The following is a 24767-nucleotide window of genomic DNA, read 5'->3' as shown; positions in this document are numbered from 1 at the left end:
ACTTTAGTGTACGTAATATCCAGTGTGACAGAGTGCAAGGGCAGAGGGTGGCTAGACCTCCGTCCTCTTCCCACCAGCACTACCTGGTGTTGCCTGAGAGCCACCTTGAGCAGCTCGGCCAAACGGCATGAAACAACAGAAGGTTGGTATGGTCAAATGCCTCCATTTTGTGAGGAGGTAATGACAGTGGTCAGGTGTACTGAAAAGAGTGAATCCTGCCCACGAGCCAAATGCTGTCTGATAAATACCCTAACTAGATCCAACAGATACTGAAGGCACTCATTTCATAGAGTCGGGCCCGTAGGGACCAGCATGTGTTTGTACTTGAGATACTTTTTGTACTGCCTGCCGTACTGTCAGGAGTGTTTTGAGTTAGGTGGACATTTAAAAGTTCTCCTGGTGAATGTAGGTTACAGAACAATACGGGAACAACAAGCAAATGTAACAGGGTATTTCCAGGCCTGCAACTTTCTTGGCTACCCTTATTCATGCAAAGCAAATAATAGATTCCTTTTTGACAATTTCTCATGCTCTGGATAAACATGTACTGCTATTGCTGAGTTTTCCAGCTCCAATTTCCACACAAGTGCTTCTCTGCTTTACCTTCTGCTTTCAATCCAGAGAATGCAGAAACCCACTATAATCACTCCTTTGTGGGACCAAAGGATACAAATCTTCACTTCAGTCTCTGTATTTTGGTCTTTAAACCAGCAAATATTTATTCTCTTTTAATGAAATATAAGCTTACCTGGAGAGGATGAGATTGTCCAGATTGGAGGCTTACTAATCAGTGTTTATTCAGAGTTTTACTTCCAAATCTCTAGAGCTTCTCAGTCTGTTATTACATTTCCAACAGCCTTGGCTGTCCGTCTCTTTGAAGGAACAAGGTAAGATGATTCTTGCATTTAGCATGAGGAATCTGGAAAATTCCCTCTTATTTCGTTTGCCATGAAAATACCTTTTATCTGTATGTCTGCATTCCCACCTGAGGAGTAATTCTTTCATTTCTGGCAACATCTCTTTTCCATGTTATCTAATTGGTTTTTAGAAGACTTATTTTTCCCCTCTAATCTCCCCCTGATGAATTCCTGCCTCTCTGCTTCAGCATTTGTTCCCTAAGCATTGTTTCTGAGCCAAGACTGTGATTTCAGCCTCACGGTTCACAAACTTCACCCACTGAGAGAGGGAGAAAGAGAAGGGCAGGAAGAGGTCTTCCTAAGAGTTTTCAGGTGTATTGTTCAGTGCTGCTTTCCATCTCCTAACCGTGAGTCTATTTAACCTTAAGGATCCAGCTTGCTTTGAAACAAAGGGAAAAAAAATAAATAAACAAACTAAACTGATCTGTGAGTGAGCTTGCACCAAAGCTCCTTTTTCAACATAGAACCACAAGGTGTGTGAGGGACCACATTCAGTATTAGTCTTGGGTTACTGCTGTCCTATCCAGATGACTAAAGTTAAGTGTGCAGATTTGCAGCTACAGTTAACGTACATAAGACAGCAATCCCATGGCAGTACGTACAGCATTGATGTGAGCGTGGTTTAAGTTTCATGCTTGTCGTCACAGAATTTAATTTAAATATGGCATTATGTCTCATATGTTCAAATTTGTTCTGATAGGACATACATCACTTGCTATTCCAACTGGCTTGTGAGCTGGTTCCACTGCTGTCTCTTCCAGCCTGACGAAGCAACGAGGGCCTCTTGAAGATATTTTCATTTTCTTCATTAAGTGAAGGCTGCTGCTTGACCATGCTTAGCAGATATTTTGAGATCATTGACCATGGTATCTCTGTATCTTTTTTAACTGTGTTTTTCCATATACTGTGTATCATCCATGGTGCAAAGATTCTTTTTTCTCTATTGCCTTCATTTACAAAATGTTCTTTAATGAAGATTTTGCAACAGCAGCCTAATCTAAGGACCACAAACCTGCTTGGCTGCATATAGCTAATTCTTTTTATGAAACTAGATAGTTATGAAGTGGCAGACTAACTCTCATTGGTGAAATTTCAAGCTCTTAATGGTATTGGGTAAGAAATGTCATAATATGACACTGGTGAAAAAAAATGGCTTCTTCCTTCTCTGTGTGTTTGATGCCTAGGATGCACAAGAATTGTCTGCACTGATGCAATCACTCAAGCAAGTATGCAGGAGTCCATAGAGGAAAAAATGGTTCAAGAATGACAATACAGTGACTGTCTACTGATCAAGACACCAAGTGAGTGCTACAAAACTGTGTGTGTAAATGAGTGCGAAAGCAATTCCCTAGCCACTGGTCACTTAACAGCTACAGCTCAGAGAGAAAACATCTCATCCAGACCTGTAAAACATCTCTGCTCAAAACTAAGTTTTTAGCATCTGAAAGTCTGGTAACCTGATGCAGATATAAAAGTTAGTAAGATGTAATTATTGTCTGAAACTTCAGAATTGAATTCTACCTAGCATGTAACATATTTTCACAACAGATCTAACTTTGATCCACATGGAAGGTGACACCTTAGATGCTTAAAGTATCTCAGAAGTCACAAAAGCCCTTGCTGTTTAATTACTGATTGTTTTTAACCTGTAACTAGTTTCAAGCTTATGCAATGGAGACATTTGGACTCTGGCTGCCGCTGCAATACAACACAACACAACAGCTCACAGGCACCAGGACGTAAAACCTAAGCAAGGAGCTGAAAGGGCGGTGCTCGGTACTGAGCTAAACTGCACCTACGAGAGCACAGCAAAGAGAGCAAAAACTTCTTCTGGGTGCCCTGCAAATACGTGCACAATCAAGTGTTCAGCTAAGCCTGAGTAACCTGTCTGCAACTGTTGTTCTCAAAACTCTCGTGTCTTCTTCAAGGGAGCCTCTCAGCAGACTCCCTACCAGAGCTAGGTGGGCAGATATTAGCTCTCTGTCAAATACTAAATTTTCAAATATCTTTTGCCAAGATGGAGGAAATACTGATGTGTTTACGTTAAAACAATGTTTTAATAAACAGCAGCATAAAATAATCAGTGTTTAATATCATCTCTGGCATGTGAAATACAAAAATGCACATATCTTAATTATAAAATAGCCTTTGTAATTACATTTTCATGCTTGCCTAATTGAAATGCCCATAATTAATAAAACAATCATCAAGTAATACAGTGATTAAATGCATGCAGTGAAAATAAAGAAAAATATTTGTATAAGGTAGTGGCTGAATATCACCATAATATATTTCAAGAACATCTACATCAGGTTAAAAATAAAAAGAAACAGACCAAGATATAAAATGCAGAGATGTATTTTCACTTCTGCTGTACAAAACACCATCACACTTTTGTGCAAAAGATAAAAATAAAGTCATATTATACAACATTGTCAACTGAGCAAAAGATTGTTTTCATTGTGTACAATAAAAAATACTATTCAGTACAAAAGAGAGTGTGAAAAACCATAATGTACACAGCACTTTTGTAACTCATTAAAGTGGTTTCAAATGAATAATCTAGATTGCTTATACCTGAATGAACTTTAGTAATTACACAAGTGATATTTCTAGGATGAAAATTAACACTAATTCACATTATTAGAATTGATAGACTAAATTGCTATCAATGGATTTGCTGCCTGATGGAATGTGAGTTTCCCTTCTTTGGGGTTACTGGAGTCATAATCACTGAAATTACGTATCGATCTGAAACAATAAATATTCCTGGGAAAACTGATTGTCATATATAAAATTGTGGTTTGGAGCCTTTCCATTAAACAGTTGCATAGCAACAAAAGGATATAAAATTTCCACTTTAACTACGTATAAAAATTATGAAATGTTATCTTTGAATAAGTTGATCCAGGTTCTGAAATTAAAATACTTTAATTTCATTTCCTTTAAGGCAATTTCTTACAACTCCAGCCATCTTTAGCAGCCAATATCGGATGATTTTTGTAGACTGCAAGTCAATAACTCAAACTATTGTGCTGTCATATAAAAAGACTTTTTTGGTCTGAATCTGAACTCAGACTCCCAACTTAACAAAAGACCAAAATCCTACCTGAAGTAAATTATTCAGCTCTCAGATCACATACTTGAAACATAATCCTTGACTGCAAAATTTACAAATATTTTAACTAGCTATTGGAACTGAAATTGCACACCCAGTAAATCGCCGAATATTTGCATCTCCTAAAAAGAGACAAATATTAAAATATGTTTTCAGTATAAAAAAGTTTCTGTGATTTAAACCACATCAGATGCTTAAAAAGCTGTGAAAAAGCATATGATAAAATGTTTTTATTCTAAAAAATCTCCCCCTCCCCTTTTTGAGTTGTCGGTGGCACTTAACGAAACAATGAGTCCATTCACAAAGCTGGGTATTCATACCACAATGATCTTTGTCTGGTTGAGTCTGCCCATCCTGTTAAGCAGTTAAACTTCACAGAAGATACTTGCTGCAATGTCTGTTAAACAACCAGGAGAATCTTTAATAAAATATTTGAATATAAATCTTTTCTACGACATTCTAGTTTGTATTGTAAATAGTTATATTTACAAAGGCCTCGCTTATTTACAATTCAGCTGAAATCATAGATTCGTTAGGTCCATGGATGCTGGAGTCTCCTAAAAGGGAAGACTGCTTAGAGTCTATTTTGTATGGTTTTTGAGTTTTGTTTCCAAAAACTGTTATACCGATCCCTCCCGGATGACTAGGAATTGACATATGAGATAGCAAAGGGATATTTGCTTCCTGGTTGGATCCTGAAGACGGCAAACTAGTGACGTGACCTGTGCTGGTCGACCCACTGGCACTGCTGGGAGAGCGACTCTTTGGAGGAGGGCAGTGCTGGATCACCCGGGGTGGACCTTGCGGCTGATAGTGGGCAGCTGGGAAAGCAGCATATCCTGGTGGAATCGGGTACCCATTGATCGGAATATATCGTTGGTTTTGAGGTATTGGTGGTCCTATGAACCCGGCAATTTGGCCTTGTGGTATACCTTGGGCTGGAAACATGTAGTTAGGGTACCTAGGATTACTTAGGTTACTCACTGGACTTGCACTGAGGGAAGTTGTTTGCGTGGTGGCATTCCCACCTGAGGGGGTGGTAGAACTAGTGTGACTTGAAAGGCCCTCCCAGGAGCGCAGCCTGGCACGGATTTCTTTAAATCGTGGCCTCCGAGATGGCAGATCATGCCAGCACTCTGTCATCAGGCTATACATTCTAGGAGGACAGTCTTCAGAGCATGGCAGCAGTTGTCTTTTCCTGATCATCTCGATGACTTCTTGATTACTAAATCCATAATACGGTTGAAGTCCAAAGCTGAATATCTCCCATAAAACGACTCCAAATGACCAAATATCTGAATCAGAAGAGAATTTGCCGTACATAATGGCCTCTGGTGGCATCCAGCGAATTGGCAAGAGAGATTTGTTTTGAACTCTGTAATAATCTGCCGAGTAGATTTCTCTTGAGAGTCCAAGGTCAGAAATTTTCACATGAAGTTGTTCTCCAATTAAAATGTTCCGAGTAGCAAGATCTTTATGGACAAAAAAATGACTTGATAAGTACTCCATCCCCGCTGCAATCTGGACTGCAATATGTAGGAAATCCCCGTGGTCCAGGCTGGATTTTACTGTCCCGTCCTCGTCACTGCTACACCCAACATCTGAATGTGGCGATCGCATGATGAGGAACTCGTGTAGGTCTCCTTGGTTCATGTACTCGAAGAGCATGCAGACAGGTTGTTCCTGGGTCACAACACCTAAGAGGCAAACGATGTTAGGGTGATGGAGCTCGGCCATGAGAGATGCTTCTTGCTGGAACTCTGCCCACTGCTGGGGGTTGTTAAAGTCCTTTAGGGTCTTGATAGCAACAAGTTGAGCATGATCCATGCCTGGAAGGTAGAGATGTCCCTTGTAGATTTTGCCAAAAGCACATTCACCAAGTTCTTCCATGAAGCGCACAGCGGAAAGAGGCAACTCCTTAGCCTTACTCTGGGAAAGAAATGACAGTAAAAAGGTGTTAGAAAAACAAAGCTGAACACGTGTTTTTAAATAAAAGATCTTTTCACACAGGAAGTCTGAAAGCCCTGCAAACCTATACGAGAGCTCCTGGGGCTGCACACCCATGTGGCAGGGAACCTGTGAGAGATAGGCACTAGCGCAGCAGCCCCAGTTCAGTATCCTAACACCAGTATCCCAACATCTGCACAGTTCAGGGCTGAAAAATGCTTAATCTTACTCTGTACTCTGCTCCAAAACTAAATTTAGAATTACTTTTTACCCTCTGCACAAGATCAGATAAAAGTAGTATGTGTTAGATATAAATATACGCAGGAACCATCAGCATTTCAGCAAAAGCATTTATATACTTGGGCTTGGGCATTTATATACTTGAAACTGAATCTGACTGATTTCAGGAATTGAGTCAATTCACATACTTTAAGTTAAGTGCATGTTGAAGTGCTTTCTGGGCCCGCGCCTAAAGTTTTAGCAGAAACCCTTTTTTTCTTTTAAAGCTATGTTCTTGTAGCCAATTCTTCCTTGACTTTGCTATTAACCCTTCAATGTACAATAAAGACTCTTTCTGTTCAAACTTGACTGAATGTTCAATCTCAAACATGCTGGACAGAGTCAGCTGGAAAAATGAGATACTGGTTGAAGAAGAAAGGCTAACTTTTTAAAAACTCTGTTGTTCTTCACTCTTAGACCATAAAAAACTTGCATTTACATTCAGACACCAATTCCACACTTGCTGTTAACACCTACACACAAAGCCAGTCATTTAGGATCTTCCATATAGCCATAGGTAGTAATTTAAGACTAATGAGTTTGGGATCTACATTTCATAAAGCAGTGTAAACATTAGCATTTGCCTTCCTGAAATATAGCTGCAGCTTTACAGCGACAATAGAGGAAAGCTGACGTATTAGAAAAATCATTAAAAAGTGGCATTTTAGAAGAAATGAATTCTAATTATATTGACCACTTTCAATTTTTAGACAAATACTGCATAAATAATAATAATCATCATCATCATAAAGCCATTTAAGCAGGCAGCCAGTAGACTGTACGGTGATGGCAGGAAATTAGCTATATTGTTGAGGAACAGATGGTTTATATTATACAAATCCTTTAGGCTAAAACTTGTTTAGGTCTGGCATATTGTAAATTATATTTTAGTAATGAAAGTGAAATGACCTCTGTCTGACCTCAGGCAGGGTTTGTCTGTTTGAACCAACATAGTGGAAAACTATGAAAGAAAATGAAGTCATAAAGTTTTGGCAGGAAGGGCTCATTTCAAGTTAAGCGGTTATAAATCTGCTTAGTTTTTGTTTGACAAGTATTTGTCATACATCGGTGTACAAAATGTAAAGAAGTGTAAAATACATATGAGGCAGCACGCCAAAGTAAACCGAGTACAAAGGAAGAGCAGAAAGAGCGAAGCCCACCGCCTCTATCTCTTTATCGGCTCCTTCCATTAGGTGAATGACAGGACAAGCTCGGTTTATTATATTTTTTGAGGGCAATTAAAATCCCTTAAAACTGAAACAGGCTCTTGGATGAAATGCTAACATTTTTATTTGTACGAGCAAACACACATCTACCTCACTTGGAGCTTAAAGCTTAAGAGTGTTTTTACCCAAAGTTGACATTAATACTGGATACCGTATTTAAAAATAGGATTCTACTTCCTTTCTTTTCAAATTTTGTTTGAAAAGCAATCAAAACATTTGAAACAGGGCGGGTTGGGTTTCCAGTAGGAAAATAGAGAATTAGCATAAATAAAACAGAAAGCTTTTTGCAGCATATGACTTTAAACATCAAAAGAAAACAGTCTGGTCTATATTTGCAAAACACTTCTGAGTAAGTTGCTTCCCTATGTGGCGTGCATAAGGCATCAGTGTGTCAGCAGCCTAGGTGGAAATCGTGACCTGGATAAAATGATGCCGACATTCCCTTTATCTCCTGTTCAGCTGTGAATTCATCAGACTACCTTAGAAGGGGGACCAAGAAACAAGTCCAAATTTATCAAAATATTCTATGGTGGTTGGACGCAAGATGTATTTTGACACTTACCAAATTAAATGGTTCTGGTACTATTACCTACATTCTGTTATTAAGCACATGTTTTGTTTTTAAGCATGTATTAAGCATTTTCAGCTGCTCTAAGCTGTACATGGAAGCTGAAATTAAGGACATCAAAGGGAAAACCAAGATAAAGTCACTGGGTTCGCGTGTGTCCTGGGGCTGAGGAGGTAGAATACACCAATGGACCAAGCTCTCTGTCCACCCCAACCCCACAGAGCAGTCCTGCAGTCCCAATGTCCGCAACTGTTTAAAACAAAGAGTTTAGCATTATGCTATATAAAAACATCTCTGCATGCACTTTGTATTACTAAAGGGCAAAATCAGCACCGCGTTCTCCAGCAGAGCCACGCTGTGGGTTTACTTTTATCATTGACTTAAAAGAGTCTTCTACACTTTCAGTGAGTGGGTGGTGAGCTGGAATTTTCCTCTGCAACAACCTTCTGTGTTTATCCTGACTGCTCTGAGCCTGCCACTCTACAGACACCGGGCAGCACCCCCAAAAAAGCACCTCATGCTGGGTGGCACAGCTCCATCCATCCCCTGCCCCTTGTACCACATTCCCTGCACCTTATGGGATGCAGTGACTGAAGTAATTTTCCCTGGTCTGCCACAATTAACTCTTTACAATCTAATTCTATAAATCTGACTTTTAAGAGCAAGCAGTGGTGGCAGCCCATAGCTCCTTTACAGAACTTAAGAAGCAAACCACTCCTGAACTTATACAGAGATGGAGAACACAGCTCCTGAACTACAAGTGCAACCTTTCCCAATGCCCAGTAGCGACCTCCACGCTGTAGAAAGAACACCTTCAACAGCAATACTTGAAAAAAAAAAACCAGCAACATTTGAAGAATCGGTGCTTAGAGTTCACATGGCTGAAGCTTCAATAAAAATCAAATTTGGTGAATTTGACTATGTCATTTTCCCACAAAAATAACATCTTGCCCAAAGGCACGTCTGACTGTTTCAGATGCCACACTTCGCTGTGTTTCTATTCTAGTTACTTGTACACGTTGATTTTCACTCTGAAATGCTTCAAAAAAAAAAGAACAATCTCCACCAAGTTGTTGAAGAATTGGCACTCTGTGCAAAACAAGACAATTAAATAATCTTTCCAGGGCATTATTCTGCCTGTAGGTGGCAGAAGGCATTTACAGCCCCGAAGTGGGTGATCGCTACAGGTCTGCAAATTGGCTGCCCAGCCCATAAACAAGAAGCTCATGGTTAATCATGCTTCAATCTGAAATGATTTTAAAAACGCTTCATGAACACCAGCAACGAGAGCAGCTCTGCACCAGCTGTGCTGGCCAGCTAGAGGTAGATCCTTGGGCTGTGTTGTGCTAATTTCTCTTTTAACTGAGAAATCAGGTAAGCCTGAAATGGGCTGAAAAAACAAGGAACAAATCTTTCCAAAGTGATTTCAGCTGAGTGAAGGTGGTGCATGATTATAGCAGATCCAGAAAAAAACTCTCTTGAGAAAATGCTGAATCATATCTATACTACTTTCTGACTTTAAAAAAGGCTTCCAAATAAGATAAGTAATCTAGAGGTACTTCAGGAATGGGCTGCCTTTTTTACCACTAAAAGCTCCAGCTCCTATATATGCAGACACATGGACATGTAGGAATTAGGCCCTGCATGACACTTGCTATGCTGCTGACAAGAAAACTCCTCCCAAGAAACAAAGGCACCAGCAGAAACCTGAAGTTGGAAATCAGCTTAACATTTCAGCGCTCAATCAATAAAGGATTTCACTCCCTGCCCTTAGAGGCAGCAAACACAGAAGCAGAAATGAGCTGCAGGCTTACCTTTGGTTTATAGGCATTGAGCATTGACATCTCCACGTTTTGTCCTCTTACGTGTTTAGGCTGTCTTTGAACTGGAGGGGAGGATGACTTCTGGTTGTTGCGACAGATACAGATGAAGAAGAAGAGCAAGGCTATGGCCAGGGGAATAGTGACACTCGGCACCAGGATATAGAGGATTTCCATTTTATTCTTTTCCTTGGAATCCTTAGAATCTGGTTCAAGGGAAAAAACAACCAATGAGTGAAGTATCCACACAGTTGAATACACCCCTGGGTCAACTAGAAGTATTAACAGGAATAAAGCATCCAGGTAACACTACTGCAAGCCACCTTCTTGAATAATAACAGAGAAATTCATTTTGTTGAGTACTGTTTCTGTAGGAGCACAGAATGGAAGATACACCAACAAGGCCAGGAACAATTTCACTGCAGTGTGTCAGTTCAAACCTACTTATGGTTATGAAATAGCTGGATACCACTACATGGCTATTGCTTGGGGGACATGAAGTAATGGTCTAATAGAGGTCCACAGGAAAAATAATTTCTAGAATATCTTATGGAAGAAAGACTCCCTTGGGATTATGGGCAGCTGTTAAAAGGGACAGTTTCACCCCCCATTTATTATCTCCAGCCTCCTATTCTCAACAGCTAGCACTTCTCAAAGGATGCAGCAGGGACAGCTGAAAGAAAAGCTACATCGTGGATAAAACCTGTAAAAAACAAGGATCTGGAAGAGGTTGGGATGCCAGTTTATTTTACAGAGTGCCAACACTAGCTGCAGTATTTGCTCCCTCTGCACACAGCTTTCTTCACAGCTAGGGAGCGAGTGATTAATTTTAGAAGTATGAAACCCTCTTCCACCACTGCCCAGCAAGGACATCCGACACTCAGCTCTCTCCAGCTATCTGCGGGTTCACAGAGCTTGTTGCTTAGGGGAAAGGTGTGTCACGGGAGAGGCTTTGGGAAGGAGATAACACCCTTGCATTCATGCAGCACCCGCCTGTGTTGACAAAGATGCTGTCCAAGCACACAGCTCTAAGCACGAGGCCACTGAAGCTTGCTTTGCTCTGGTATTCCCCAGCAGCATACAAAAACTGAGGGTGTAATTACACTCGGGTTAACACACCCACTGTAGGGCACCCCATAAACTTTGAAGATCACCTGGGGCTGCGGGACTGGCTGCTGCTGCCCACTTGTTTTGAGAGGGGTGCTGGAAATCTGCAGCAACATCAGGCCAGGCAGATTCTGGCAGGACGGGGACTGCTTTGTTCTTCACGCAGGGTCATTCCAGTTTGTTTGCCTGTGTTTTCCAAGCTGCATTTGTAGAAATGCTTAATGGCCCCCACAGATATCCTTCATGCACTTCCTTATACATACACGCAGTCTGAAGCTTGGTTTGGCTCAAATGGTGACAGAGGCAAAGTTCAAATGTTTCTGGAAGTCACTTTATGCAGCCCCTCTCTACTGACAGGCTCACCCCATCCTCCTGCTCCCCCGCGGGCTCCTTTTTGACCCTTCTTTTTAAACTAAGTTGTGCTACCTGGTTTTCAATGGCGAGGGGAGGTGTGCTCTCACCCCATCTGTAGTGAACAGCCAGCTCTACCCAGCAGCCTGCACAGATCCCTGTGCCACAAGCAGGTGAGAGGCTCTCTTGTCCCCGGGGGAGTAAAGACCAAGCCATCCCTTCTACCTTCCCCACTCTGCTGTCATCAGCAGTGTCTTAAACGAGTTGCCATCCTCTAGCACAGACAGGCAGTGCCTTTCCCTCTCCTTCAAAACCTTTTTATATTTGTCTTTGCCAAGCCTCACTCTCAACTTGCTCCATGTTTCAAATCTTCCTATATTCAAGTTGACAAACTTTTATGACACCAATCTCTTACAGATTGTGAGACAACGGAAGGATACAGTTGAAGAAAGGAAAAGAAAGCAGCAGCATGAGGCAGAGGGAGACCTGGGCACTAGTTCATCACCTGAGCTATTCCAGTCAAAGGAAATTATTGTTCTTATTAAGTAGCAGCCCTTGCCATGAAGCCTCATTAGGTTAATAGGTTTCTTGGGAGCCACCCCAATTAAATTAATTTCCCATCTAGGCATGTCCTGGTGAGGCCGAATGCACAATACTTATTAAACTGTGCCTGAAATGGCTCTTTCAGCCAGTGCAAAACCAGCAGAATGCAAGTCCCACGTGGTATTTGGGTTTTAATATGCATATTGGCATTTAACAATTAAATTAGTACTCACCTGATATAGTTCTATTTGTCTGTATTTAAAATAACAATCCCATATAATTCGGCTGTACAGCGAGTACCATGTAAGGCAATGGTGAGAAGTAATTAAAACCCTTGTTAGGAATTCCTCAAGCCAGCCAGCCTATCTCATTTATTATCTAGTAAAATGTTCAAATCAGAGACTTTTGCAACATGGCCAAAAGCGTTCCGCTTCCAGCTATCCCAGATCAAAAGACCAAAACAGTCGCGGGATCTCAGAGCCCATCCAGAGCAGCCCTTGGAAGCAGCTCCCCCTCCTCAGCTCTCAACTACCCAATTATCCCGATGCCCTGTGGGAAACAAAACGGGGAAAACACAAACTGCACATGGCTGAAAGGTCACAGACTGACAGTGCCATGGCATGCCGTGAGCTCAGAGGCACCAGAGACCCCTGAGCTTGCCCAGCCTGAGCTGCCCAAGGTGCCCGGGGCCAAGCCAGGTTTCCTTCCCCAGACCAGCTCCTGGGGCAGAGAGCCCAGCACTGACCAGACCCTACAGGGAGTTTTGCTGACTGCTGCTTAGACCCAGGTTTCTGTAGTGAAGGGCTGAAGCAAGGCTGTGGAACAGTTTATATAGCTTAAAGTACTCTTGTACAGTCACTGTGCCTAATTAAGAAGAAAAATAAAAGAACTTATATGCACTGAAATAGCATGAAAAGAGATACAAGACTCTGAGAAGTATGTATGAATTTTAGAGAGGGTTTGTGATGCATGTGATATATCCCAAACTGTCTGCCTTTCCCCGATCCATTCTTTCACTAAGAACATAATTCAGATCCCACTTTGGCATCGATTCCCATCTTTCCATTAATTGAAAAAGACTTTGGAGCAGGCTCAGCACATGTCTCACTGCAGGAATGTTCATAACCATAACCAGAAATAATTCAATTTGGTTCTGGCTATCGAACAGTAACATCAAAAGCTATCTCCTTTCCAAGGGGAAAGGTACTGTTACTGTCACAATTTGGAGGCAACATAAAATTTTTGTGTGAAACTTTCTTCTGTGGATTTCCAGAACATTTCTGCACACATTTCTGGCATGACCACGCAAATAGCTGTATGTTTTCTTGGCACGCTATTGATACTGCTGTTTTTTAATGCAGGTTAAACAATTAGGAACCATTTGTTCAGGTCTTCCATCCACTTACCCTGGCTCTCAAAAAAGCAAACTAAAATGTGAGCTGAATCTCATTTTTTGATCATTTTGAAAAACCAAAATACAGCCACGGCAGTTTGGTAAACACCAACCTCAAAGGCAGCTAAAAGCATCTGGCAAGCTCATTTCTATTTTTTAAACAAGGCCTGAGCTCTGTTAAGTGATGTTTGCATTCATTAAGATGGTTCTTACTAAACCAAGCAAAAAGTAGAATGTTTTGTTAACTGCTTTGCGGATCAGCATCAGCAGCACAACTTCTCTGATCCTGTTTCGTTTGGATTAAGGAGTCACACTGATCGGAATGGCAACCTGGAAAGCCTGGGATGCTCGGGCTGCCCCACCACCTCCTGGGGAGCGCTCAGGTATTCCTTAGTAAAATATTTTCACGCCAGCCCTGCGCCAGCGGCGCGGGCAGTAAGTGCTCATAGGCCTCCCCGGAGCAGGGGGATTTCCTGCACTGGATGCTGTGGCTTCAGCTACAAGCACTGCATTTATCCTTTCCTAGAGCTCTCTTTTCAGGGATTCGAAAAAGACACAGTGCACACAGCTCCTGCGGGCTCCGGGTTTGCAGGAGGGCTGTACAGAGGGGGCGAGCCAAATTCCCTTTCTCTCTCAAAGTGAGACATTAAAAAAGGCAGCAATTACCACAGGCCGGCACGTCGCAAAGCTCGGACTTGAAGTTCTCGTCCAAGGTGAAGCACCACGGGGCGTCCTTCTGGTTCCCGGGGTTGCGGCAGTAGGAGTGCCCCCCGTTGAGCTCCGGGTACCTGATGGCGGTGAAGGTGTGCGTGTGGGGGTACTGCGAGTTCCAGGGCTGGCACTGCCGCCCCGACCGCGTCACGCTCACCGTGCCCCGGTAGTCCACCCCCGTGCTGTTGTAGCATTTGTGATCTGAAAAGAAAAATAAAGAAGTTCAAGGCAAGGGTCGGTGGGGTTAGACAGATGGCAGCCGGACGGGGTGGGCACCAAGCCCCCCGTGTGCTTCTGCTGGCCCGGGGCCGGCAAAGCCAGCTCAGGAGCACGGGCTCCCAATTTGCTGCGGCTGCAACGCGGGGCCTGCTTTGCATTCGCATTCCTGGGAGGATTTAAAGCTTATGCTTCTGTAATGAAAACAGCCTATGCCAAGCGTTTTTAATATAAGATACACAAAAGAAGTAAAAACTACAGTGGGAATCTGAATCGCAGCCATTATTTTCATATGAAGGTGGAGAGTTTGTGGGAGCCACGTTTTATATTTGCCTGTTCAGATGTATAAAGATTGGGAGCAGGCTGCAGCCCAGCCTGACCAAAGACCAAGGTCAGTGGATCACTGAAACAATATTTCTGAATTTCAGCCCACTCAAGACTGGCTAGGGAAGAAGTGTGGGAGTACAGCAAGGCAACAGCGCGGTGCCTGTGTGCTTTCAAAGCCCAGCACTGGCTCCAGCACTGAGGCACAAGCAGCTTCACAGTCTCCACCATGGTATTTTCTGCACCCGTTTTCACTTACTTTTATTTATGGGATCTGCCATGGGAATCCCAATCCGGATACAATTGACGGCTTCGGGACTATCTGGCTGGGGCAGATCCTCGCAGTTGGGCAGCTTTAATCTCATCAGAATCATGGGATTAGATCTTGCAAAAATATACTCAGTCTGACACAGGACGTTCTCCAGGATTTCACACTCGTCGCGGCACAGGTCTCGTGGCTTTGGAGCCGGCGAAGTCTCGTCGCAGTAGGGGAAGGCGTAATGGCAGAGCGAAGGAATAGCAAACTGGGAGCATTTATCCGACAAATGGCTGGAAGTGCCAATCATGGTGAAGGCAGCTGTAAAATATACAAAAGGATTTTACCTAACCCGGTGGGAATTTTGCTCCCGTACTCTCGCCTTCCCGAAATATCCCTCCCTTCCCATTGCGACTATTCTTTTCAGACAGCCAGGTGACGAACAGGCCTTGCAGAAATACACAGCACTAATTACATTAAAAGTTATTAACGATGCTGATTTCGCTGACAGAGAAAAAACATCTGGTTTTCAACACTGGCCTAATGTTAAGCATGTTACCAAAACCCCAAACCCAATTATACATTTTTTCCCCAAGTAATTTATAATGGCTTACGGAGTCATACGATATTTGGATGCTTTTGGCCCAACAAGTGAAAAATAAAGTACTTGCAGGCTGCCCAATGACAAAACCTGTACCGTCGTGAAAAATGACAGCTTTCCTACTATCGCAAGTGGTGTGCCAAAATTTCATGCTTTTAAATTGCACGTTTAAAACCTGCTTGGGTAACAGCAGCCCAGGGCAGCCTGGCATTGAACCACTCCCAGGAGCTGTAAATGCACAGCCCCTGCTCCTCGGAAAAGCAGTTTTGTGGCTTCTTCGGGTTAAGTGGGCCAGCAGAGACACGAGGCTGCTCAAATCTTCCCTCTCCAGACAGCTCCCTCCCCTGACACCGCGCAACGCAGGGGTCCCAGGCAAGCTTTGATGGGGAGCTCACAGCAAGAGAGGATAAAGAGCACATAAAAATAGCACTGCGGTTTATGAGAATTTAGCAGCTTTGGGGGAAAAGCTTCTTGGGAAAGAGGCAAGTGCATTTTTAACCCACCTGTAATCTGATTTTCTATTTCACCTTGCATATGCAAAGACTCCATATAAATGGTCCGGTTTCCAATAAACCGCGCACAAGCGATCCCCCGGTAGGGCTGGCAAAACCCGTCCTCTTCATACTCATCACTGAAATCAATCATAAACACAAAAGAGCGAAACGTTTCACATGCGATTTTGCAGCAGAATGTCCCTCCGGGGAGCTGGCACTCGCATTATCCGCGGCTGAGGCGAGGGGCTCGCCGCGTTTGTCTCGCAGCCGGCGATTCGTTCTGGGGCTGCTCGCCCGGCGCGGGAGCCCGCACGCCGCCCTCGCCTCCATTAAGAGCCTGTGATAAGGGATTATATGGTCTTTAGGTAGTGCAGAGGGCACGGCCCGGGCTTTGTGCCCACGGTGATTTTAACCTTAAAGGATTCCCACAGTGCTGCAGGTAGTTTTCAGTAGCTCGCAAAGGACTTCCTAGTGAATATAAGGAATATACAACAGCCTGAGTTTTCAGCTGCATCACAAAATCAGGTACTGGCATTTTGGGTTAGCAAGAACACGCACAAATGTTGTCTGAACTATTTTGTTATTATCATGTTGTCTGCGATTATTTTTTGCAGGAAGGAGGAGGCTACATTCAGGAATATACCCAGCCTTGCACAGAAGATTAAACAGAAACTGCCAGGAAAAATAAAATTACATTTATTTAAGGCAGCTAAGATGCTGTTTTCCATTTGCGAACCAAACTTATACTTAATGGTGATAAGCACAGCAGGAAGAGTCAGGCGAGCAGAGCCAGAATTAAAGGCGCACACAAAGAATCACCCCCTCCCCGCGCTGATACCCTGCCATAGGAAATGTTTCCTCAGCCCCCACCAGCACGGTAACAGTTATTGCTAAAACAGAACCGAAGCTAAAACAGGAGTTAAATAGACAGATTTCTTTCATTAGGTGCTTTGTTTTATACACTCTAGGAGACATTTAATACGTCAATCCAGATGTGAAATTATTTGCCAATATTCTTCAAACAGAGCAAAGAAAGGAAATTACTGAGCCTCTGCAGACCAGAGCAGTCACTGCTTATGCTAAAGAGATAAGCAGCAGCTCGCTGCTGCACACCGCAGGGCCCTACGGATGCTTTGAGGAGGATTTGAGCTTATTTGGACACTGCAGCATGCCTCCAGCGGGTCAGTCAGCCCCGTTACCTCCTCGCTGCGAGGATCTGGTTGGAGATATTTGGGACCTGTTCTCTGAACAGACACCTCAGCTCTGATGAGGCCTCAGCAAATGGAGAAACTTAATGAAAATGTGATGAAAATTGAATAATTTCTCTTATTCCTTCCACGACCCTTCTATTTAGCTCTCAAATTAGGAAATAATTGATATTGGAAATATTAGTAAGTAATATTGGAATACCCTTAGGTACGATCATAGCTGGGTAGGCAACAGGTTCCTTCGTGTACTTTTTTTCTCCCCAAATTCATCCTCCCCCAGCTGCCAAAAGCGTAGCAGCGGAATCAGACGATGTCGCTAATAGGGAAAAATCACAGCTTTTTTAATCAACTCTGCCATTAGGCTTAACAAAAGACACTTTCATCCCCTCCTGAAGACCTTGGCTGTGAGAGCTTGGAAATGCAAATTGCGTTTAGCCTCTTTGAAGTCATCCACTCATTGTGTGCGGGGCTTAGAGCCAGCGGCCAGCCCAGCAGCCGGGCTCCCGGTGCCCTGACACAGCGGCCAGGGCGAGCTAATGGGATTAGCAGGGAGAAGTGCTGGGATCGCCTTCCAGGACACCCCAAGCATCTCCCGGCCCTATGCAGCTACTGGCTCCAGAGCACGGTCCCAGGACTCACGCAGCGTTGCTTTAAGTTCACACGGAGGAGCTAGGAACCGGGAATTAGCGGTGGTAATTTATGACTGTGAAGACAGGGGGTGGGGAAGCGGGCTGGGAGGGATGGAAACCTTCCCCAGCCATCCCGCATCAGCTGAGAAATCAGTGGGAAGGGCTCCAGGCTGGATGATGGTCCCAAGATGTTCCCAAGTACATTGCAAACTGGATTGCAAAAGCACAACCTCTAATCTGCCAATTCAAGTCATTAGCTAGAGCAAGAGTAGGCTGAGCTGCCTCGGGTGCTGGGCAGCACAGACACCGAGAGGGGAACAGACCCGAGCACGGCCGTGTGTTTCTGCATGGCGTTGGCTCTGGCACAAGCACCACGATGGCTCTTGTAGATGAGCAGCCGCTGAAAACTGAACTGAAAAACCACAGTGGCAACCGCAGGCACGGGAGGCTAATTCTCCATCTTTTAATCAATTAATCCCCCGAGAGGATACACATCATTATTTATTTATTAACAATTTGGTTTTTATCCTTATTTATTAAATTGTGTTATAATTTGTTAGGGGATTTAACCTGGGGACTACACCTAACGGCAGCTCCTCTGGAAGGCAATCAAGCAGCGCAATTTAAGCACACAATTAGCAAAGACAAAACCGGGAGGAATGCAATTAACATCAGCAAAGCAAATTCACCTCACACCGAGGTTCACCTTTGAACTAAAGAAGATTTAACTGAAATAGCTGCAGCAGTAAGGATTGCTGGTGAGCAGGGCCACCAGCTTACCTTGATGGAAATGCCCCGAGGAGCGGGATTTGGGAGATTATCTCCGAAGGTGAAGATTAGAGGAAAGAGGAGAGCTCGGATCCTGAAGCCTCTCCCTGCCAGGGCTGCATGCCAGAGCAGAGTTTGCAGAGGTAAGATGTAAGATTAGTGGCTCACGTGGAGCAGGCATGGCTTGGAGTTGTCTTGGAAGACAGCTCCAAACTGGAGCAGAAGGATAAATCAGACAAAAGGCACAGGAACAGTGGAGTGGGACAGGAATGACCCCGGGACACCAGGCGGTGAAGTGCCCTGGTGTCTGCTCAGTCAGGGCATGGAGGTCAGGAGGTGGTCCTGGGGGCACCAGGCCGCGAGCTTCAGCTCTTGCTCTGGCAGCTACCAGGAGTTCAAACAACACCTCCGTCTGATGGAGTCCTGCTGGGATGTGTTGGTAACGTCCTCATGACGAAGTTACTGGCACGTGCTTGGCAGCAAACACCAGCGGCCACAAGGCCTGGCTCCGTTTCTGTGTCATCCTTCATACCACACAAAATCCTCTCTTGCCTCTGCACCTCTAAATGATACCTGTCCCCTCCCTTGCGAGCTCAATTCCCGCTGTGTGCCCTCTTGCTCTTTTCTTTAAGATGGCTCAGGATGGAAAATTTTACACATAGAGGCATGTCTAGAGGCTCCCTGGGCATCCCCACCTTCCTCGACAAGCGACCAAAGCTGTACTCAGCACTACCCAGGCCGGAGACACCTCTGTGGCCAGGCAGTCCCCACACGGCAGCATTTGGGGGCAGCTGCCAGCTCTCCATCTAAGGCTATTCCCCACTGAACTATAGCCGAGGCTGAGCACCCTCCGCTTGCCAGAGCTCTCATCCAGCAGTGGGGGTGCAGAAATGGCAGTAAACCTGCCCCAAACCCGAGCCGTAGCCTGACAGAGAGCCCAAAGCCGCAGAGCTCAGGCCCGGCTTAAACGCATTCCTCACCTCCCGCTGCCAACTGGCAGCCGCTCCGGTGGCTGGCGCTAAAACGCGGCTCTGGTTCTTGGGATGGAGGCAGGTCGTGACTCCTTCTGCACAATTCACACATCATGTACCTCGGATGCGTTTTGTAAGCAAATCGCAATGTCACTGCTCAAACATCTGCGTCAAGGTCCTGATACCATCCCACCATGGGTAAAGGATGGGGCCCCGTGGCTGCAGCAGGAGGTGAGGTAGGCCCGATGCAGCAATTAATGTGTTAAAATTAACAGATGAGCTCAAGTCCTAATGAAATGGGAGTTGGTCCAAGCCTGCAGGCATTGCTGACTGAGATGGACTTCACCACCTGAGCTCACAGCAGCCACTGCGCTCCTCCCCAGCCGGGCTTTGGGGTCTGGGGGCTGCCCCCACCTCTCCCACTTCCCGCACCCCCTAAAGCCCTCGCAAAGACACAAAAAAGGGAAAGCGCTGGATTTTAATCCCTGACAGATGATACAGCACTTTCATGTTTTAAGATCATTTCTTTTCAAATTTGGTTTCCACTCGGTTTGCTAGACCAGCCTTGGTGTTTATCTTGGAGCTTGCCCATTGCATCAGATCCCACTGCAGCTCCCCGTGCAACAGTGCCTCTGGCTTGACGCATAGCAGCCCCAGGGACTGAAGTTACACCATACTCAGGTGCCTTTAAATGGCTCCAAGTTTACAGAAGGCAGAGTGAGAGCTTTGGCAGGCATTTGCCCACTCAACAACACGACCTGACCTGCAGCAGAACACGAGGCACCGCTTCCTCCTTCCCCCTGAAGTCGAGCTGTGTCCTTCTGCTGGTTACTGAGGGCCCTAGGAAGATGGCAAAGGTGTCACCTGGCAAGGGGCACCTGGACAGCTCCAGCAGGAGAGACCAAGTCAGGGCAGAAAATAAATTTGCAAAAAATGGACTAAACTCGCTGTCACCACGTAGGTCCCCACCTCTGCCAAACGTGTCCCTACACAGGCTGCTTTGTAAACACAAACATTTTCACCTTCCGTCAAGGCCCACTTCCCAACACGCCGCCTTTTCTTTCCCAGTCTTTTTCTAAATCACCAGAAATTGCTCACATCTAAACAACGTTCCCAGCAAACACCAACAACTGGGCCAGGAACTTGGTTTAGCTTAAGTCTTGTTACCAGACTTCAATATGAGTTCACTTAGAAAGATTTTATAAATTAATAGAAAGGCTGGACCTCGTGAGATCATGTTGTATTTATTTTTACTATATCCAATTTATTAAAAATACATATTCCAAAGATGCTGTAATCGTGCAGTCATTTCTACCACACCCCACGGATTTTTTTTTCTTTTTTATTTTTTTTCCTGACTTTTTTTTTTTTTTTTGAGAAGGATTTGCATGAGTATGTAACGAGAAAGACACACACAAAAAAATTGCCATGGACAAAATTTTGAAAATGGACAGACGAGAGATGTAAGACAAGGCAAGACAAAATCCCAAGTGCTTTGAGTGTCCCCAGACAAGAGGTAAGAGCACCGCTCTCCCTCCTGATGCTTTTCCCAACGCCAGCACACTCCAACATATATTTATACTTAGCTTAGTTAGATGCTTAGATGGGATTGTTGGATTACCATTATTTTGGTAACCAAATCTTTAACTGACAGCAATGTAAATAGGTGAACGTCCAGAGAGGAAGCGAGGATTTTATTATAAAAGCAGCAGGGGAAGCGGCACCGTAATGTTCAGTGACACGGAAGACGGCGATGTAAAGCCAGCATGGGATTAAGGTGTGGGTGCAAAGCCTGGCTGCTGTAGGACCGGTGACTGGTCTGAAGATAGATGCAAATAAATGCCATATTCTCTCTGAGATCTGCCCAGCGGAGATGGAATAGCTTCGGCTCTGTGTGAAGACTCTCCAGACATTTTTTTCACTTACAAAGTGAAAGGCGTTTTGTCTTAATTTTTTATTTTATTTTTTTTACCGTAGCACGGAATTAGTCAGAGCTGTTTATCTAGATAATTTATATCCACCAGCGGAGCACTGATGGGAAAAGGCAGCCGACGTTGCCCAGTTCAGACAACCAAGTGCTTTATGCCCTTCTCTTCCAAGGAAAATCTGCTGCTTGCTGCAGCGGACAACACAAGAGGGGGCAGGCGGCTTGGTTTGGCTCCATCAGCCCTGCACAGACCGCCCGTGTCCTCGAGAGCAGCCCCACTTCCCACTTTACACCTACAAACCTGCAACCCAAAGCCAGGGTTACTGTGGGTGCTGCTCTGGAGGAGCTGAGTTCATAATGAATGCCAATGAGTGCCGGCAGGGAGGGAAGAGAGTTACTCCAGCAATTTTTGCAATTCATTAAAAGGTGTATCGATACTTTTTTATTGCTACATATATCACACACACCCTCCATACATGCGCTAATGCCATATAAATTATTTTTACATTGTTAAATAAATTGTGTTCTGTTCCATTCTCATGTTCCAGCTTCACCCAGAAGAAAAGGTAAAGAGTTTTTACTTGGCAGATAGCCCTTAAAGCAAACAGATGAATAATATTCTGTCATACTTTCCAAAGAGCAAAAACCAGTTGCTTGTGCCTGACTTTGAAAGTGGGAACACGTTGGCTCTGTTTCATAACAATATTTCAGAAATGCAAAGGCTGCATTTTGCTCTGCAAAAAGAAGAGAATTGCCCAGACTTGCACGTCACTGTGTAATTTAAGCAGAAGTCCTGTGTAATATAAGCTATTGGTGTTTTGACACCCCTTTAAAGTCACGGGGCAGCTAGGGCTTAGCTGGATCACTAGAAACGCAGAGGTATAAAATAAAAAAATGAATAATGCTGGGCTTTGTCATCACCAAACTTACAGAGTCCCACAGCACCACTGATTCGCCTCCTTCCCCCAAATAATCAAAAAATAATTCAGTGAGCAAACACGGCCTGACTGAGGAGCTATTTTACTCGGTTAGTTGCTCTTTCCCACTCCACACTGATAGCTGGTTTGATGTGATGCCTCCAGATGGATAAAGCCCCCAAAATGAATGCAAGTTTGGGCTGCTGTTGTGTGTGGCTTAGCACAAGGGATGGCACCAAGCGGCCCAGCTCTGAGGCCACATTAGAGCCATCCATGCTAAAAGTGGGACATCCAAAATGCCCCAATTCCCCTCCATCCCCCAGGCTCCCAAACACTGTCCCGAGCACTCCCAGAGCTGCAGAGGAGGCAGCTTTGTGCAGGGAAGGGAACGGCGCGGGGGGGAGCTGATGTGGTTCCCACTATCCAGAGCCGAGCAGCGCTGCACAATCCCCAGCTTTGGAAGCTTAATAAAACACATCTCTCAGGCAATTAATCCCTTGGCAAGGATGCACCGATTCATGACTGCTTGTTTTTCTTTGTCATCGTAAGAAAGTTTTACAGCGTCTCTATCGACATCACTCGCTTTTGGAAAGCAAGAGCTGCCTGGAAGGGCTCAGCACCGGTGGCCACGAACTTGATTTAAATATCGAGCAAAAATAAATAAATTAGCTGGGACGTCAGCCTCCCAGATTCACTCCTTTTCTCCTCTTAAACACTTTATAACAATCCCTTCCCTACCAAAACTCCTCCCGTGAAGCCGAGAGGCATTCCTGCGAGCGGGAGAGGCAGCTGCAGCTGGTTAGGGACCGAGCCTGGTGCGAGCGCTCGGATGGCTGCTGGCAGATCCCTGACATCATTAGGCGAGATGAACTGCGAGTCATATGCTCGCAGTTATGGCAGTGGCAGGAAACCTCTCTCCCTCGTGTTTGGTTCGACAAAGCTATTTTAAGGTTACGTTTGGAAGGGCGCTTCGTCGAAGTTTCGAGATGCAGGGGGAGGGATGTAAAATGTTTCTGAAGAGCAGGCAGGCAGGGTAAGATTAGGAGTGCTGAGCATTGCCTCCTCTATCAGGCCTTTGTGCTGCACAGCAAAACACCCCCTCTCCTCCTGGATCCTCTCACGGAGCTGCGATGATCTCACACACACATCCCTTATCCGCCTCTCATCAGGCATTAGCTCCTGATAAGGAGCTTTTGATGGAGCGACCATCGGCAGCACCCCATAAATCGGCTGCGTGAGCGATACCGGGCTGCCAGGCGGGGCTCATTCCTCCATCTGATGGCCCTGGGGAGCAGCGGGACAGGACCAGACCACGTCACACCCATACTCGTCTCCTTGTGGCCAGAAAGTAAACCCCAAACTGTCCAACAATCCCCTCCAGATCCAAGGGAGCTCCTCACAACCACCTCCTCCTTTCACATGCACCACAGCTACCCCAGTGACCCATCCGGGATGCTGATAACCCCTGGAGACCGTTCTCCATCCTGCCACAGGGGAGAATTACTGTTATGGCACAAAACTGGCACTTTTTTGCACAAAAACAGGAGAACAACACCTCCCTGCCTCGCAGGGCTCTCCCAGAGGGACACATGCAGGAGCACAAAGAGCCAGCCACAAAGTGCACACTTAGACTGTATTCAGTCTCTTGTCAGTTAAAAGTCCCCAGAATCAGGGAATTTATTCATTATTTAGTGATAAACTTAAGGAGGTTGTTTAGATTTCATTCAGCTATGACAGATTACATTGTGTGCCTCTTCCCCCCCAAACTTGACTCTTTTCCCCTCAAAATTTACAGAAAAGTGCACCTCTGCAATGTCTTTAAAAAATAAAAAAAAAAGAAACTTTACATGTAGCAGAAACACAGTCGGGGTTCAGACACCTTCCAAACTGCTTCATCTGGACATTAAGGGCTTTATTCCCAAATATTGAACTGCCCCTTTACAGGCATAACGGGGCCTCCGAGCGAGTGTTCATGCAACTGATACCACATGAGAAGGTCTCTTTACACCAAATGCGTGGCATAACCTGGCTTTACTGCAGAAGGAGCTGGGTCCTCCGAGGAGCACTGGCTCGAGCAAACAGCAGGGAAAAGGGCGCTTTGAACCCCTGTTAATCACAGAAGAGAGTGAGAATAATAACAAGGTTTTAAGTAACACCTTTTTGTTCGCCTTCCATTAAATCTCCCTTGTCAGATGTCCTTTTCATGGGAAAAATTAACATTTAAAATTTTCCATTTGGCCTTGCTAATGATTCCTGTCTGTCTCACAACTGCTTATTCATTGCTGACAGCCGAAACTGCCCAAGTGTTCTGCGAGAGATTTTGCTGCTGCTGTACAGCACACACCAACTTCTGCACCACAACTGTCGAGTCTCCCAGAACACATAGGAAATAACACACATTCATAAATGAGAACATCACAAATGCAAACAGTTAATCCAAAGCAAAAGATTCGTTTTTATGGCATTAGCACACAGA

The 24767-nt window shown here is 44.7% G+C and overlaps 1 protein-coding gene across 9 annotated transcripts in view; it reads right to left on the bottom strand.

Annotated features, from left to right (window-relative positions):
* Window positions 1–3259: 3259 nt before the first annotated feature.
* The window catches only part of ROR1 (receptor tyrosine kinase like orphan receptor 1), a 150999-nt gene continuing 129491 nt past the window's right edge, over window positions 3260–24767 (bottom strand). For all 9 annotated transcript variants that reach the window (XM_027462710.3, XM_027462707.3, XM_021274713.4 and 6 more), the window contains 5 exons: window positions 15881–16008; window positions 14780–15097; window positions 13936–14181; window positions 9870–10081; window positions 3260–5964 (listed from right to left, as the gene is read on the bottom strand). In XM_027462710.3, coding sequence (XP_027318511.3) covers window positions 4540–5964; window positions 9870–10081; window positions 13936–14181; window positions 14780–15097; window positions 15881–16008 — 2329 coding nt within the window. In that variant the 3' untranslated portion in view covers window positions 3260–4539. The remainder of the gene's footprint in view (window positions 5965–9869; window positions 10082–13935; window positions 14182–14779; window positions 15098–15880; window positions 16009–24767) is intronic.

Source organism: Anas platyrhynchos, chromosome 8 (assembly GCF_047663525.1).
Source record: "Anas platyrhynchos isolate ZD024472 breed Pekin duck chromosome 8, IASCAAS_PekinDuck_T2T, whole genome shotgun sequence".
NCBI lineage: Eukaryota > Metazoa > Chordata > Aves > Anseriformes > Anatidae > Anas > Anas platyrhynchos.
The sequence above is the reverse complement of the archived record's forward strand: the minus strand, read 5'-3'. Positions and strand labels throughout refer to the sequence as shown.